This window comes from Camelina sativa, chromosome 1 (assembly GCF_030686135.1).
Source record: "Camelina sativa cultivar CO46 ecotype springtype chromosome 1, ASM3068613v1".
NCBI lineage: Eukaryota > Viridiplantae > Streptophyta > Magnoliopsida > Brassicales > Brassicaceae > Camelina > Camelina sativa.
In genome coordinates this window covers 14,168,887-14,184,234 of record NC_141880.1, presented here as the reverse complement: position 1 = coordinate 14,184,234, position 15,348 = coordinate 14,168,887, and the positions used below count along the sequence as shown (strand labels likewise).

Below are 15,348 nucleotides of genomic sequence, written 5' to 3'. Positions count from 1 at the left end.
CTCTTGTTTGAGAGTAAACCACCTAAAAACACCTTTGTCAACTCACTTTAAAAAGTCTTCTTCTTAAACCAATTGAGCTTAATTTGTTTTACATTTGCAAGATTGCACCAAACACTTTAATGAATGTGAAAGAGATGTTCAATAAGATTGCAAGTCTTTGCCAATAGGTAGAAGGTGAACTAGAGTGGTGCATTGTGATAAGTTTAGAAAAATATTTGTAAGCACTTTGATTTATCTTAGCACCGTTGAATTGCACTTAAGGATTGTGGTTTGAATCCTTTGTCTCTTGCTCTTAGGTTCTGAGTCCCATTTCTAAACCTCTCTCCCTTGTTTTCTACTTAACTTTCGCTAGAGGATTAGCAAAAGATAAGTTTTGGGGAGTTGATATCTTGTGTTTTTATGTGACTTTAGAGATTAATTCTTCATTGTTTTGTGCATATTCATGAGCATTAAAGTTGTTTAGGTTGCGTTTTGCATCAAGTTTTTTTATCTCGGGTGTTGGAGTGGAGATGTACAAGGAAAGAGTGATTTGGAGCCAAATAGATCAAGAAATGAGAAGAAAAGGGAAGAGGAGGCATGTTTCTTGACCGGATCCGACCGGTTCATTTTTAACTCTCTATATAAGTACATTAAACCTATTCTAGAGATCTTAGCTTTGTTTATGTAAGTTTTTAAGGTTCTTAAGTTTGTTGGATCCCTTGTTTATTTTGAAGTTCTGAATAGTGATTTCTTTTTATTTTCTCTAATCTACAGTCTCTAACTATGATTTCACAAAGATTAAACCTCTACCTTTGTGTGATCATAACCATGAGTGAGTAGATCTCTTAGAGCTTTGGGCTTGATAGATTAGCGAGATAGATGATTGATCTTTGATGTTTAAGGCTTTATTTGCATGAATCCTTTCTTGTTCAGTGATTTTAATGCTAGATAGCCATGATCAAGCTTGAATCTAGACATTAGGATTTCCATGTCTAGAAAGTCTTTGATGAAATTCCTGAATCAAACTTTTCAAAAGCTTTACATTCCTAACCAATGGAAATTGATGATAAGGGTGTTTAGTGGTAATTAGACTTGATTATAAAGCATGTTCATATAGTGATAGCCTTTGGAAATTATTGATTATTACTTGATTAGCATAGAATCTCTATCTTAGTGTGTTATTTCATTGCAAGTTCGTGGTTCGATAAAGTAATTGATAAAAAGATACTACATCAAAAGGCAAAAGCATGTTAAGATGGACTTTGTACAAATGAAAAGGAAAAAAAGTTAAAATAAAACAAGGAGGTGTCTCTAAATAATTGGCTTCATTTTTTCTTTCTAGCAACAAGGACCGCAAGAGGAAGTGTCTCTAAATAATTGGCTTCATTTCCGAACACTGGTCCCAAGTTTTATGTTGTATCTAAGCGTTAGACTCCAACCACTTGGACTAGATCAGACTTGGTCATTGGCTTTCATTTATTGTGATTTTTTATTTCGGATATGCAGAACCTTTTTTCATATTTGCTTTAATTTGTGTAGATAATATGCAGCAATCGAATTAGATTCTACTTTATATGTTCCATTTAATTCTATAAGAAAATAAGTTGACAAATCTATAAACAGCTTTTGTGTTGAGAATCACATATTACTGCGTTGTCAGATTGCGACGATACAAGAATTTAATCATACAGTAGATGGTTTTGTAGTGGACAAACCTTTTCGATGGATTTTGTAGTCTTACAAAAAAAATTGTAACGCGGACAAATTTCAATATATAAGTGACAGTGACTAGTAGCTATGTGTGATGGATACTCAATTCATAAAAGCATTTTTCTTTTTTTCTTTTGTGTGGTACAAAATCAAAATCCAAACAAAATTCTAAACACTTTGTGTTGTTTTTTTTTTCTCTCTCTCTCAATCGAGAAGTCGGCAAACATAAGGTATTAGGTGATGGAGAATGAAATTGGAGGGCTGAGGCACATATTGATGACGGTCTTCCTTTCTGGCTTCGCCGAGTTCATGGTAATACCTGTGGTTACCGACGTTGCCGTCGCTGCCGTGTGCTCCGGTCCAGGCGACTCATGTTCTCTGGCCGTTTACCTCACTGGTTTCCAACAAGTGGTACCAACCTTTACATACACATTTATACTTCCATTAGTCTCTCTCCTTTGATCTTCATTTTCTTGATTGTTAAATTGAAGTTGAGAAGATGCATCGGCTTTGAGTTTTTTTCATCCTAAATATTTTTAAAGAATATATTCTCTTTCATATTTCAAACTATAGCTTAGTAACTTGTAATAAAGTAGTTTTTTTTTTTCTAATTTGAGTTTATTCAGCATTCTTCCATGTTTTCACGTATCATAATAATTCTTTTTTGAAAAAGAGTAAAAATAATGATTTTTGTGGTAATAACGATTCTTCTATCTTTAACTAAGTTGTTTATACAAAAAGTAACACCATGTTATTCAAATTAAGAATCATTATATGTAATTAATATGATTTTTTTTTCTAAAAAAGAAAACTCTTTCCAAAAGAGATCAATAATTTTTTTCTTGTAACTATTTGTACATGTTATAATCTTGATGACCTTTTTTATGTGCGCTAATGATGAGAACTACTATCAAATGAAGACAATAGGGATTGGGACAATGATAATGATGCCGGTAATTGGGAATCTATCAGACAGATATGGGATTAAAACAATCCTCACAGTTCCTATGTGTCTCTCCATTATTCCTCCTGGTCCGTTTTTTTTTCTTTGGTCTCTATTTTATTTTTGTTTTTGTTACATATCATTTGGTCACTAACTGACTGACGCAAAGAAAATAACGCACTAAATATATTAACTCAATAAAACCAACACCAAAAGAATAAGATATGTGTACGTCAATGTATTATACTGTATATTCTTTAATTATATGGACAATTTTACGTGGACGTAAAGAAGCTTTACACCCCACTTCAATACACGTACATGGCCAATACACGTACACGTAATGTTTTTTTTTCAGTCTTAGTTAACTACCAAAAGGTTTTGAATCGCAATTACAAGCAAAGGCTTAATTATTTTACACGAAAACAGTTTAGAGGATTTCTTTCGCACGTTCATTCCTCACACACTCACTACTCACATAAGTTGCATTCCTGGACATGTTTTTTGTTCCAATGGTCGCACAATTATCAATTAAACCTTAGAATAAAAAAATTGAAAATAAATAAAGGGCAACAAGTGATGCGATTTAGTAAGTACATTTTATTTTGTTCCAAAACTTATTATCTGCCTACATAGCAAAATTTATTTTACCTTGTATCTCCCTCTGTCATGTAAAAAAAAAAACTTGTAGTATTATCTTGCCTGCAATCTTTCACAGCTGAGCCATAAATTAAAGACAAGAGAATTATAATTATCTTGCCAAATAAATTAACTATTCCAAAATATTAACCCAAAAAAAATAACTATTCCAAATATTTGACAAAAAAAAAATTACTATTCCATTGTTTGATTCTTACTTTATAGAATAATAATGTCTCATATTATCAAAAGAAAATAATGTTATTGTTTGATTTTGGCAGTAATTTTAGGGTACAGAAGGGATACAAATTTCTTCTATGTGTATTATATAAGCAAGATTCTAACCTCTATGGTATGCCAAGGCACCGTCGCCGTCCTCGCTTATGCTTATGTGGTACATTTTAATAAATTATCGTCGTTTTATAATAAAATACTGTTATCTAATTTTTTTTATCAGGTTACTTCAAATAAAATTCATTTTGAGGAAATTTTGTTTGTTCAGGCAGAAAATATTAACGGCAGTAATGACAGTGCAAGAACATCAGCATTTGGTATTTTAACTGGTATCCAAACAATCGCAGGACTTTTCGGAGCACTAGTTGCTCGTTTTCTACCCATATCTTTGAATTTTCAGGTATTTTTATCATCACTATACATTTTTTGCTTTGATTTTTTTTGTTGGTTTATATCACTATACATTAATTCATTAGAATGTTAAATTCTCATGTGATCCAAAGTCTAAGGTGTTTTTTTTTTTTGGGAGTAATAAGGTTTCTGCCATAACATTTCTCGTTAGTCTGGTGTACATGAGAGTTTTCCTAAAGGAAAGGCTAAACGATAATGAAGATGATGATCATCATGATGGTACATGTCATCACGATGATCATGATAGTAACAATGTCGGAATGTTAGGAGAGCCGATTCTGAACGACACACCCATTAAAACACGTGTCTTTCACAAGAAGTATTCTTCATTGAAAGATATGATCAGCTTGATGAAGACTAGGTATATTTTATACATATTTATGTACTTCATGCATGTATATTATTATTGTGAATGATTCTATATGGGTTTTATTAATGCATGCAGCACCATATTCGTACAAGCATTGGTTATTACATTCTTCAGCAGTTTCTCAGAGAGTGGACTGGAGTCTGCTTATTTGGTTTATCTCATATATATATATATATATATATATATATATATATATTACTCCTTATTTTACATATTGAGTATTTTTTTTATATTAATGAATTAATACGTATGATTTTTTTTTAAACTATGCAGTACTTTTTGAAAGCACGTTTTGGATTTGACAAGAAACAGTTTGCTGAACTCGTATTGTTGCTTAACATCGTTGGATCTTTCACTCAAGTAAATAGATTACGATTGATTATATCATGAACATAGTATTTATAATTATTATTCAAAAAAAAATAACATAGTATTTATAATTAAATATATTGTAATACCTTCTAAGTTAATTTGATATGTATTAGTGTTTTCTCAGCTGTTTGTACTACCAAGATTTGCATCTGCCATTGGAGAACGCAAGCTTTTATCAACAGGGCTTTTTATGCAATTCTTGAACGTAAGCATATTTATTTCCTAGCTTACTTACGTTTCTATTGATACCTTAAATAATTAATTGATCTTGTCACATAGAAGTATTGAAATGGGTCATATTGGGGGTTTGTGATGCAGATGGCCATTGTCAGCATTTCCTGGGCACCATGGGTGAGTCAATCAAAACTAGGGATCTGATTCAAAACTAGGGATCTTAATTTGATTTTGCTTTATTTTATTTTTTTTCGATTTCGCTGCAGGTTCCTTACTTCACCACTATCTTTGTACTTCCTGGAAGCTTGTTTGTGATTCCGTCGGTAAGACATTTTTCTTTTTAATTAGTCATTAACGCTCTAAATCTTGCCTGATACTTAATAACATTTGTGAGTAATCATACATCGTAAATGAAATAAGACCTAGAGTAATATATAATGTATATATCTCACATAGAAAATTAGGCAGAATTATTAAGTTATATTGGCAATCATAGTGGCCTATATAATAAACATGGACCAATACATTCATCGTCAAAATGGTTTTAAATTCGGATTCTATAAAATTTAAAGTTTGAATATTTTCGGATGCAGGTTTGTGGTATTGCCTCAAGACAGGTCGGAACTGGTGAACAGGTAAAAGCTAGTTTCTGTGGTATCAATATTCCAAACAAAAACAAAAGAGCACAAACTATTGTTTGAATTTCTGTAGGGAAAGGTGCAAGGATGCATATCTGGAGTGAGGTCCTTTGGCGCAGTCGTGGGACCATTTGCATTGAGTCCATTGACAGGTTTGTAAGGCCGTAAGAACACAAACTACTACTAAATTCCATTCATGTCTTTTGACACATTGAAAATTTTGGTTTCATGTGTATAGCATTGTTTCTTTCTGATAATGCACCGTTCTATTTCCCTGGATTCTGCCTTCTTTGCGTATCCTTGTCGTCGGTACGTATGGCTATCCCATCCATCAAAAATAACTTTGATTTCGATTAATTGTATATGAATATTATGATGGACCATATGTTTTGCATGCGCAGTTGATCGGGTTCTTTCAAAGTCTATTTATTAAAAATGTATCTTCTCCGCCATTGAACAAAGCAATCAACAAGACCTCAAGGGACGAAGTGTGATTACAAGACCACACCAAGTATATAAGAGAAGAGTGTATATAACATTGTAGTATGTGATAAAAATGTATGAGTGTATGATACATAAAGTAATGATATTATGATCAATATTATTCAAAAAGAAAGAAAAAAAAAACAAAAGAAGAAAAAGACGAAATGGGAATTTTGATTTCGGTGGGTTTGGAGGAGATCTCGTTTTTCTTAGTTTGGTGATATTCAATTAAACATTATAAGTATATATGTTCACATTTTTCCTAACAAAACACTCCAGATCAGTTGGTCTTGGGATGTAACGTAAGTCCTAGAAATGCTGTGCTTGAGTCCTGGATAGTTTTGTTTTAGTTTTTTTTTTGAAAACCACGTCGTATTGTGGCTAGACAGAAGCATCTAACGGAGTAATTGACTCCGTTTTTGGGTTTGTAACTGTGACTTAACGGTATGATTAAAATAGCCTTATCAACAAAACTTCATTATTTTATAAGATAATCAAGTCATACTTGATGATTAAAATGACATCTCAAAAGTTTATATATTTTTTTTGTCCTAAATTTAAAAGTAGATATTTTTTTTTGACATTTTTCCCGTATAAAAAATGCACAACTCAGAATTGTTTTCTATAGGTTAACTAATTAACTCAAAAAAAAAAAGTTGATTAGGAAATTTTTAATATTTTATAGAACTATGTCATGACATACTTTTAGTAACCAAAAATCTTAGCCCTCTTGGTCATGGATGATGAAGACTTTTGGAAGGATTTGAAACCGTTGAAGCTTTTTGGAAAGATATTTAGTCTCTTACAGACTGTGTGCATAGTTGGATATCCTCCAAGTGGTGATGGTCTATCCATGACAATAGGAGTTGTCTCAAGAATCTAACACTGATGTATACTCTCACAATCGAAGCACTTAAACTTCCAATTATCCAAGTAGGTGGAGCCATAAATTCTAGAAACAGTGGGGGGTATTTTAAACTTTTTTTAACTTTAAAATATAATTAGTGTAAAAAAATAGAGATGAGAGTAGAGTTGTTTTAAATAATAACGTGAAATTTTAGGATAATTTTATCATTGACTCTATTTTATAGTAAAAGTGATTGATAGTCAGAGAGTCCCATTTCTCTCCTCTGCCACGAAAATCACTCTCACTACTAAAAAAATATAATTAGTTGCTATTTCATAAAGTTTCTATAAGACAAGTTTATGATCCCTTCTTTGCTTTCACCATAATATATACAACACCTTCATTACTAACAACACAATTTGCTGTCTCACATGCACCTTTAAATTGTTTTATCCACTAAAACAAAAAGCAGACACGTCTCTATTAACCTGAATCAGGGATTTGAGACCAGCCAGGTGGAACTCTGCTCGAGACAACAGTGGGCATTGTTTTGACATTTATGTCAAGTGGATGAAACCGGTACTGGACGTCAAGTTCAAGGAGGATTTTGATTACTTCCTCCACCAACAAGGCTCTTCTTGTGAATCTCTCTCCCATGTTTTGGTGGTTAATTTTATGACACGGCCATATTGCTAACCTCACAATGTTCAAATCTTCCACATCTTTTACAATGATATCAGCTTTTGGGTACCAATACTCCGGCTTGCTGTCGATGTAACTGCGGTTTTAGGGGAAAAAATATCATCATCGTCGCCCCTTCATAATATATCAACTTAAAACATTAAGACAAGTTACCTAGATATTCTTTGTTTCATTGCAATAATCTTTTCCGGAGGAGTAGTGATGTGGACACAGCATGTGACTTCATCTCCCATGTCCGGACTACGGTGGTAATTGTGGATTGCTTTCTGCCACAGAAGAATATTCGGATACACAATCTTTAGATTGTCAGCTTTCAAGAACACTGTTGTGAGAATATTCATTTCCTCCACCACCATCTGCAATTTTGATCTTATTATTATACACTATCATAGACACACACACACACATATATTTTAGCTTTTCAGTACCTCTACAGTGTCGATGACAACCCGATCACCAACATCGTAAGGGTGAATGATAAAGAGGAAGATGATTGACTCGAAGACGGTCTTAAGAGAGTTCCCAAACATGAAGGCCAAGAGTACAACTTGTGAAGTTAAAAATAAAAGGTACTTGGACGTGGCTATTTCAAGAAGGATTAGCCATATGACTACAATGACAATGGCAGTAAGGAAACTAATCATGTGATGGAGTTTGTTCACTGCTGTCTTTGTGTCATTGAGTGTCAAAGCAAGTGCTCTTCGCTCTCTAAAAGCGTTCACCTAATTAAGCAGAATCAACAGCACAATTAGTGACATATGTACAAAATCTCAAGAACAAAAACTCTTTATTAATTTTACCAGCCAGTTCTTCAAGGCTGATTTTGTAATCTTTTTGGTCACTAATGCTCCTTCAAAGAGGCTCATTGTCTTCATCGCCTCATCTACTGGCAAAAATCTCATCAAATCCTCCAGGTAGATGTGCCTTTTTTGTCATTCATATTAATTAGGTTGTAAGAAAGATAGTTTTGTTTAAGAAAGAAGAGAAGTTGTAGAGTGATAAGACTCACTTTGTGCCAGGTTGAGCTACGTTCTTGAAAATCTTCCTTGCGGCTGCTTTAGCTTCTTTCTCGCTCCTTATCTGTCGGGTGGATTCATCATCAGATGTGTTTTGTAGCGCTTGCTCGTCCAACGTAGTCAGCGAAACATTTCTCACAATCTTCATCAGTCTCTTCATGTTCCAAGCTGAAACGTTCTTCTGATTCATCTTGTGCAAATCATCCATTGTGATTCGGTTATCAGTTCCTGTCTTTGGGATGATTGGAGATGGAGATAACTTCGTGTTCACTGTACTCCCGCTTTTCTCTTGAGGAAACGCAGCGGAACAAAGCTCGGGTGATAAATCAGCTCCTCCTTTTTGCATCTTGAAGATCTCTTCTTGCGTTCGCTCTTCCTCTTCCTCTATCCTGCTCAGCTCAAGCATTGGAGGTCCAGATAACGTCTCGATCAAGTAATGGTGAAACAAAGCTTCTTGAATCCGATCAAAGTAGGTACTAACGTGGAACGAAGAGGCTAGAACTTTAACCACCAGTGTCTTGATCAGCCACAAGACGGTGCTCAGCAAGAAACACACCAAGATTTTGGACACGAGAAGAAGAACAACATCGCTCTGTGTTTCCCTTTCTACTTTCTTGTCGAACAAGAAATGCCAAGCGAGAAAGACTAAGCCAAGCCAGAGACAGTTCTGAACAGCCGTCTTCACACCGTACACAAAATAGAGGACCCGTTTCCTCAACAAGAAGTTTCTTTCGATAAAAAAGACGATGATTCGGATTCCGCATCCCGAAACTAGCCTCCCACAGATGAGAACCAGCAAGACCACTTCCCATTTCCACAAGTGAAGGCTCCAAAGAGTTGCCTTTCTCCACGTATGAAACGTTAGACTCAACACTAACGCAACTACGAGTGCTATCAAGCTCAGCCACTGAAGCAACGTTATCGCATCCATTTTCAACCTTCTATATTCCTCAGGAACATCTTCCTCAGCCAATGAGTCGTTTTCTTCCTCAGTATCATCAGACTGTCTACCAAGTAAACCGGATCTTAACTGTTCCGATGTCCCCATCCAACTCGAGTACTGTTGTTCCTCTTCTTGCGGCGGATCTATCAGCCTTGACCTCGCCTTCGCTCTCGAAACAAGTTCTGATTTTCTCATCGATGAACATCTTACAACTACCTCTCCTTCATCCTCTTGCTGCTCTAAATTCATCCGCATCCTAGCCGAAGAAAAAGAAGCCGAAGACGTACAAGAACGTACCGAACCGCACATGTCTTTGGTTCCTGAACTGTTCATTTTGAAAGAGACTCTCATTTCTTTAGAACCGAACATGTTGTTGCCGTTGCTGATCCTACTATCCTCGGTTTCGTCGTTAACATCGAGTGCGATCTCCTCACGGCATTGCGAAAAATCAAAACTCCCACTCTTAACGTGATCATCTGTTACAATGTCTTGCCATAACTTGTAGCTGGAACCTCGTTCCACCGCTGCTTTGTGGACGCTGAAGCTAGAACCAGAATCATCGTCAAGAACTTCTTGGTGTTTCTTCTTCTTCTTCGTCTTCTCGGTTTGATCACCGGTGCTTATAATCTGTTTATACGAGCTATGAGATTTAAAGGGTTTTCGGAAATCCATCTCAAAATCAAAAACGAAAACGTAAGAAAGAAAAAAAAATATACACAAAACTTTAGAATCTTTAAAAAATGAAACAGAAAATGTGAAGATGATGATGCATTAGCAAGCAAATGTTACGTTATATTTTAGAATAAAAGAGTTACGAGTTTAGGTGTATGTAATATTTTTTTTGTTTTCTCTGTTACTTAACTTACTAACAATTGTAATTGGTTTAGGAGTTTTTTAGACCACCATGAGTTGGATAAAGACTTAATATAGCAATTAATTCGTCATTGACAAAACGATCACTAAATTTAATGAATGTGGTTTTTACACATCTCACCTTCTAAGTTTGGTCTTTGATAATTTTCGTTATAGGGTAGGCATTTATTAACATTAACAACACCCAGCACAACTACTTATCTTAGTCATTTCGTCGAGCACCTTGCGTGCTTGCCTTATTGTTCTTGTTTCTCTCGTCCCTATCATCATCATTAACAAGGTTACTTAAGATCGTTAATTTCTGATCTTAAGTCTCTGTTTAATAGGCAAGAACTAACTTGGTTATTGAATAATGATTCAGTGGGTAGATGAGATTAGGCTTAAGTTTGAATAAGGTATGATTAGTTTAGAGGTAATTATAGTAGTTCTCCTTAATCCTAATTAAGCACATGTAATGTAAGAGTAGAGTTCATAGATGCTTGTTTGGTATAGAACTCTTGAATGATAAACAATGATGAATCTTTAATCTTTAAAAGGTCAAAATTGTGGTTATAGGGACTAATTAATTAGATTAATGTTTCTTTGCTTACAAAATTGTGTGACTCGTTTGAGACAAGAAAGATAAAAACATCAACCTTGTTTGGCTGTTGTTAAAATTTTCAGGCAGGTGGGTTTTGTGACCAGCCAGGTGGAGTTCTGCTTGAGATAACGGTAGGCATTGTCCGGACATTGATATCGAGTGGATAAAACCGGTGTTGAATGTCGAGTTCGAGGAGGATCTTAATCACTTCTTCGACTAAGACAGCTCTTCTTGTCCATCTTTCAGCCATGTCTTGGTGATTTATCCTGTGACATGGCCATATTGCTAGCCTTACTATGTGCAAATCTTCCACATCTTTTACTATGATTTTGGCTTGTGGGTACCAATACTCTGGCTTGTTGTCTATGTAACTACATTGTGATTCAATAGTTAGAGAGAAAAAAAGATCAGCAAAACACGGTATGAGAAGGCGCATAAAGCATTAAAGGGTTTAGTCTTACTTTGATATTCTCTGCTTGATCACGGTGATCTTTTCGAGTGGAGTAGTAATGTGGACACAGAACTCGATTGCATCTCCCATGTCCGGACTTCGGTAGTAATTGTTGATTGATTTCTGCCACAAAAGACTATTCGGATACATAATCTTGAGATTATCATATCTCAAGAACACGGTAGTGAGTATGTTCATCTCCTCCACCACCAACTGGATTTAATATAATTAACCTTTTATTAGCCAATTAAGAAGATTATTGAAGGTTACATTGCAAAAGGCGTAGGCACATACCTGTACATTGTCAATCTCACAGCGATCACCAACATCATAAGGGTGCACGATGAACAAGAAGATGATGGACTCGAAGACGGTCTTGACAGTGTTCCCAAAGATGAAGGCCAAGAGTACAACTTGTGAACTTACAAATAGAAGGACCTTGGAGGATGCAATTTCAAGAAGGACAAGCCATATAACTACAATGACAATGGCAGTGACTATATTAATCATGTGATGGAGCTTGTTCACTGCTGTCTTGGTGTCGTTGAGTGTCAGGGCAAGAGCTCTTCGCTCTCTGAAAGCATTGACCTAATCAAAGTCAACAACGGAGTGATATATATACACAGCAGCAATTAATCTTTTTTCTAATAAGGTCTATGCAGAATATTAACAATTACCAGCCAGTTCTTCAAGGCTGATTTGCTAATCCTTTTGTTCTCTGGTGCACCTTCGAAGAGTCCCATGGTCTTCATCGCCTCGTCTTCCCGCAAAAATCTCATCAAATCCTCCAGGTATATGTACCTATTTGTTTGTGATTCAGATATGAGCTTATTAGCGGAAACAGTATTGGTGCTAATAAAGGAGGAAATTACAAATGTTGGCTCACTTTGAGCCACGTTGAGATATGTTCTTGAAAATCTTCCTTGCAGCTGCTTTAGCTTCTTTTTCACTCCTTATCTGTCGAGTGGATTCGTCTTCGTATGTGCTTTCAAGCATTTGTTCGTCTAATGTGGTGAGAGAAACATTTCTCACAATCTTCATTAGCCTCTTCATGTTCCAAGCTGAGATGTTCTTGTGATTCATCCTGTGAAGGTGTTCCATGCTGATTCCATTATCAGTTGTTGTTTTCGGGATGATTGGTGAGAGCTTCGGGTTCATCACTCTCCCACTCTTTCCCGGTGGAAACGCAGCCGCGCATAGATCAGGTGGTAAATTAGCACCAGCGTTCTGCATCTTGAAGATCTCATCTTGCGCCCGCTCTTCCTCTTCCTCAATCCTACTCATCTCAATCATAGGAGGACCGGACAAGGTCTCGATCACGTACTGATTAAACAAGGCTTCTTGAATCCGATCAAAGTAAGTACTGACGTGGAACGAAGAGGCGAGAACTTTAACCACTAGTGTCTTGATCAACCACAAGATAGTGCTCAACAAGAAACACACCAAGATCTTCGTTACGTAAGGAAGAAACCTACTCTTTGTCTCTCGCTGTACTTTCTTGTCGAACAAGAAATGCCAAGCGAGAAGGACTAAGCCAAGCCAGAGACAGTTCTGAACAGCTCTACGCACACCATACACAAAGTAAAGAACCCGCTTTCGCAAAAGGAAATTTCTTTCGATAAAAAAAACAACGATCCGGATTCCCCAACCCGAAACCAACCTCCCACATATAAGAACCAGTAAAAACACTTCCCATTTCCAAAGATGAAGGTTCCAAACTCTCACTTTCTTCCAAGACTTAATCGACAAACTACACGCCAATGCAGCTATAATAGCGACTAAACTAAGCCACTCTAGCAACGTTATGGCGTCAAGCTTCCCTCTTTTATACTCATCTGGTACGTCTTCGTCAGCCAACGGATCATCTTCTTCATCAATATCACCAAGTAACCCTGATTTCAACTGACCCGATCTCCAACCTGAGTAAGGCGTATCCTCCTCTCGTGGCGGATCTTGTAGCCTAGATCTTGTCTTCACTCTAGATATAAGCTCTGATTTCCTCTGAAACGACATGTTCGATGTAGATCTCACTACCTCATCCTCCTGCTGCTGAGGCTGATCTTGATTCGTCCGCATTGTCGCCGACGAAGAAGTAGTACTCGAATGAGAAGACGAAGAAGGAACCGAGCCAGCGATATAGGTACCACCGGCTCTACGAACGTTAAAAGAGACTCTCAATTCTCTGGACGCGTCAATCGAGTTCCGAGCCGTTGATGCAGGCGTAGGCATTGTTTGGTTACTTACATCATCGTTATCTTGATCCACATCAAGTGTGATCTCTTCATTTCTCACTCTCCATTGTCGATTCACAGGCTCTCCTCCTCCGGCCACCATCTTCGTTGGAGACTCTTCTATTATTGGCTTCCCTCCTCCGCATTGCGTGAAATCAAAACTACCGCTTAATCTATTGCTTTTTCTATTAAGAGCGATCGGATCTTTAACACTGGTTCGAGGTGCCGTGTGATCCGAGGAAGTTGATGCTGTGTTGTCTTGCCAGAACTTGTAGCTTGCGTCACGTTCCACCGGTGCGTCACGCCCGTCGTCGTCGAGGCTAGAACGAGTGCTCTCTGGTTTGGGGTTGTCTACCATGCCGGAATGATCGTGATGGTGATAGTGATCGTGATCGTGGAGGATCGGAAGATTTTCAGGGCTTGCCTCGCTTTGATCTCCGGGGCTTTTAATTTGCTTATATGAGCTATGGGATTTGAAGGAGTTTCTAAAATCCATTTCAACATAATACTAATTATTAATTCTACAAGGAAAATTTTTGCGTAACAAATTACGAATTTTTAGAAAGAATAGAAAAAACAAAACAAAAACTTCGCCGAGTGTTGTGTTGCATGGCACAACAGCTAATTACGTTAATTAGTAATGAGCTTTACGTGTAATCGCATGGGATCATAAGCAAAACTATTACATTATTTACGATTAATATATTCTTTTTTCTTTTGTTTACTATGATTAATATGGGTACGAGAGATTCAAGTGTTTATTGTATCAATACAATAAAACTTGGATGTTTTTCACCAACAGGTGATGACACATCAATTAAAATCAATAGCTAATAAAAACATTTGAATTAATACAATTAAGATTTCTAAACCAATAAAAAAACTATGTGACATTAGACATATCAATTAGGCCCAGAGTTCGAAAGCTGGTCCGACCCGACCCGACTTTGAAAAACACTGAGCTCGGACTTAAATCTATGTCCTAAAAATTGGGCTTTTTGGACTCAGCCCGTTCGGGCTTAAGAATTTTAGGACTTAGCTCAATGGGGCTCGGACAGGCCCGAAAAGCCCCAGAGCCTGAAGGATGGTCCGGCCCGACCCGACTTTGAAAAACACTGAGCTTGAACTTAAATATATGTCCAGAAAATTGGGCTTTTTGGACTCAGCCCGTTCGGGCTTAAGAGTTTTAGGACTTAGCCCAATGGGGCTCGGACCGGCCCGAAAAGCCATTATACAAATATAATTATTTTTTTTTAACATGATTGTTTGATTGCAATATTTGATTGTAAATAAAGTTTAAAACTCTAATCTTAGATTTCATATTTACTTAATACACTAACTTATAAGTTTGAATTCTTGATCTGTAAGATAAGCCCGGAAAAGCCTGAAAAGTCTTTTAGCTCTGTTAGAGCTGGACCGGACTTTGAAATATACGCTTGGAAATATTTTGGAACAGGCCGAGAAGGACTCAAATATATGCGGGTTTTACGGATTTCAAGTCGGACCGGGTCGAGCCAGCCTGATTGACATCCCTATGTGCCACATCACGTTGTCTTTCACTTCATAAACTCTTGCAGACATAATAAAAGAAAAACACCAAGACTCTAATTGTTTGTTCGTCTCCTTCACACTAACTTCTCTTGAATTCAGTTAGAGAGAAGGAACAAAAGAATCGTCACAAAGATTTGCCTTCAATGAAACAATCAAAAAGAGAAGAAAATGCATGACTCGTGCGACGAGAGACATGGAAGA

At 36.5% G+C, this 15,348-nt stretch overlaps 3 protein-coding genes across 7 annotated transcripts; 1 reads left to right on the top strand and 2 right to left on the bottom strand.

The window, feature by feature from the left end:
- Nucleotides 1–1,423: 1,423 nt before the first annotated feature.
- On the top strand, nucleotides 1,424–6,111 carry LOC104791538 (uncharacterized). 4 transcript variants are annotated; one of them, XM_087458617.1, is made up of 14 exons: nucleotides 1,424–2,100; nucleotides 2,610–2,721; nucleotides 3,553–3,665; nucleotides 3,774–3,905; nucleotides 4,042–4,277; nucleotides 4,362–4,437; nucleotides 4,560–4,646; nucleotides 4,783–4,863; nucleotides 4,977–5,009; nucleotides 5,099–5,155; nucleotides 5,426–5,467; nucleotides 5,544–5,622; nucleotides 5,709–5,779; nucleotides 5,872–6,111. In XM_087458617.1, exons 1-14 carry the CDS (start codon nucleotides 1,930–1,932, stop codon nucleotides 5,962–5,964), a joined length of 1,383 nt encoding a protein of 460 aa, XP_087314743.1. In that variant the 5' UTR covers nucleotides 1,424–1,929; the 3' UTR covers nucleotides 5,965–6,111. The 4 variants fall into 4 exon arrangements, 2 of the variants coding, with proteins under 2 accessions (XP_087314743.1, XP_087314746.1); XR_015562005.1 differs by lacking the exon at nucleotides 4,362–4,437 and having other exon boundaries at nucleotides 1,620–2,100; XR_015562006.1 differs by lacking the exon at nucleotides 4,362–4,437 and having other exon boundaries at nucleotides 1,620–2,100; nucleotides 4,772–4,863.
- A 1,065-nt stretch (nucleotides 6,112–7,176) lies between these two features.
- On the bottom strand, nucleotides 7,177–10,133 carry LOC104708390 (mechanosensitive ion channel protein 7). Its single transcript, XM_010424953.3, has 5 exons — nucleotides 8,512–10,133; nucleotides 8,303–8,426; nucleotides 7,931–8,224; nucleotides 7,656–7,858; nucleotides 7,177–7,578 (listed from the first exon to the last, which is right to left on the bottom strand). The coding sequence occupies exons 1-5, from the start codon at nucleotides 10,131–10,133 to the stop codon at nucleotides 7,284–7,286; spliced, it is 2,538 nt and encodes an 845-aa protein (XP_010423255.2). The 3' UTR covers nucleotides 7,177–7,283.
- A 722-nt stretch (nucleotides 10,134–10,855) lies between these two features.
- LOC104791527 (mechanosensitive ion channel protein 8) lies at nucleotides 10,856–14,408 on the bottom strand. 2 transcript variants are annotated; one of them, XM_019243273.2, is made up of 5 exons: nucleotides 12,252–14,408; nucleotides 12,043–12,166; nucleotides 11,660–11,953; nucleotides 11,376–11,578; nucleotides 10,856–11,285 (listed from the first exon to the last, which is right to left on the bottom strand). In XM_019243273.2, the coding sequence occupies exons 1-5, from the start codon at nucleotides 14,090–14,092 to the stop codon at nucleotides 10,994–10,996; spliced, it is 2,754 nt and encodes a 917-aa protein (XP_019098818.2). In that variant the 5' UTR covers nucleotides 14,093–14,408; the 3' UTR covers nucleotides 10,856–10,993. The 2 variants fall into 2 exon arrangements, with proteins under 2 accessions (XP_019098818.2, XP_019098816.2); XM_019243271.2 differs by lacking the exons at nucleotides 10,856–11,285; nucleotides 11,376–11,578 and having other exon boundaries at nucleotides 11,718–11,939; nucleotides 12,252–14,190.
- Nucleotides 14,409–15,348: the final 940 nt, after the last annotated feature.

Coding starts and splice junctions, on each gene's coding strand:
- LOC104791538 (XM_087458617.1), top strand. CDS start 1,930: ATGGAGAATGAAATTGGAGGGCTGAGGCACATATTGATGACGGTCTTC. Junction 3,666..3,773: donor TCCTCGCTTATGCTTATGTG/GTACATTTTAAT, acceptor TTGTTTGTTCAG/GCAGAAAATATTAACGGCAG. Junction 4,864..4,976: donor TTTTTATGCAATTCTTGAAC/GTAAGCATATTT, acceptor TTTGTGATGCAG/ATGGCCATTGTCAGCATTTC.
- LOC104708390 (XM_010424953.3), bottom strand. CDS start 10,133: ATGGATTTCCGAAAACCCTTTAAATCTCATAGCTCGTATAAACAGATT. Junction 8,427..8,511: donor GTAGCTCAACCTGGCACAAA/GTGAGTCTTATC, acceptor ATGACAAAAAAG/GCACATCTACCTGGAGGATT. Junction 7,579..7,655: donor ATGAAACAAAGAATATCTAG/GTAACTTGTCTT, acceptor CTAAAACCGCAG/TTACATCGACAGCAAGCCGG.
- LOC104791527 (XM_019243273.2), bottom strand. CDS start 14,092: ATGGATTTTAGAAACTCCTTCAAATCCCATAGCTCATATAAGCAAATT. Junction 11,579..11,659: donor GTGAGATTGACAATGTACAG/GTATGTGCCTAC, acceptor TATTAAATCCAG/TTGGTGGTGGAGGAGATGAA. Junction 11,286..11,375: donor ATCAAGCAGAGAATATCAAA/GTAAGACTAAAC, acceptor ATCACAATGTAG/TTACATAGACAACAAGCCAG.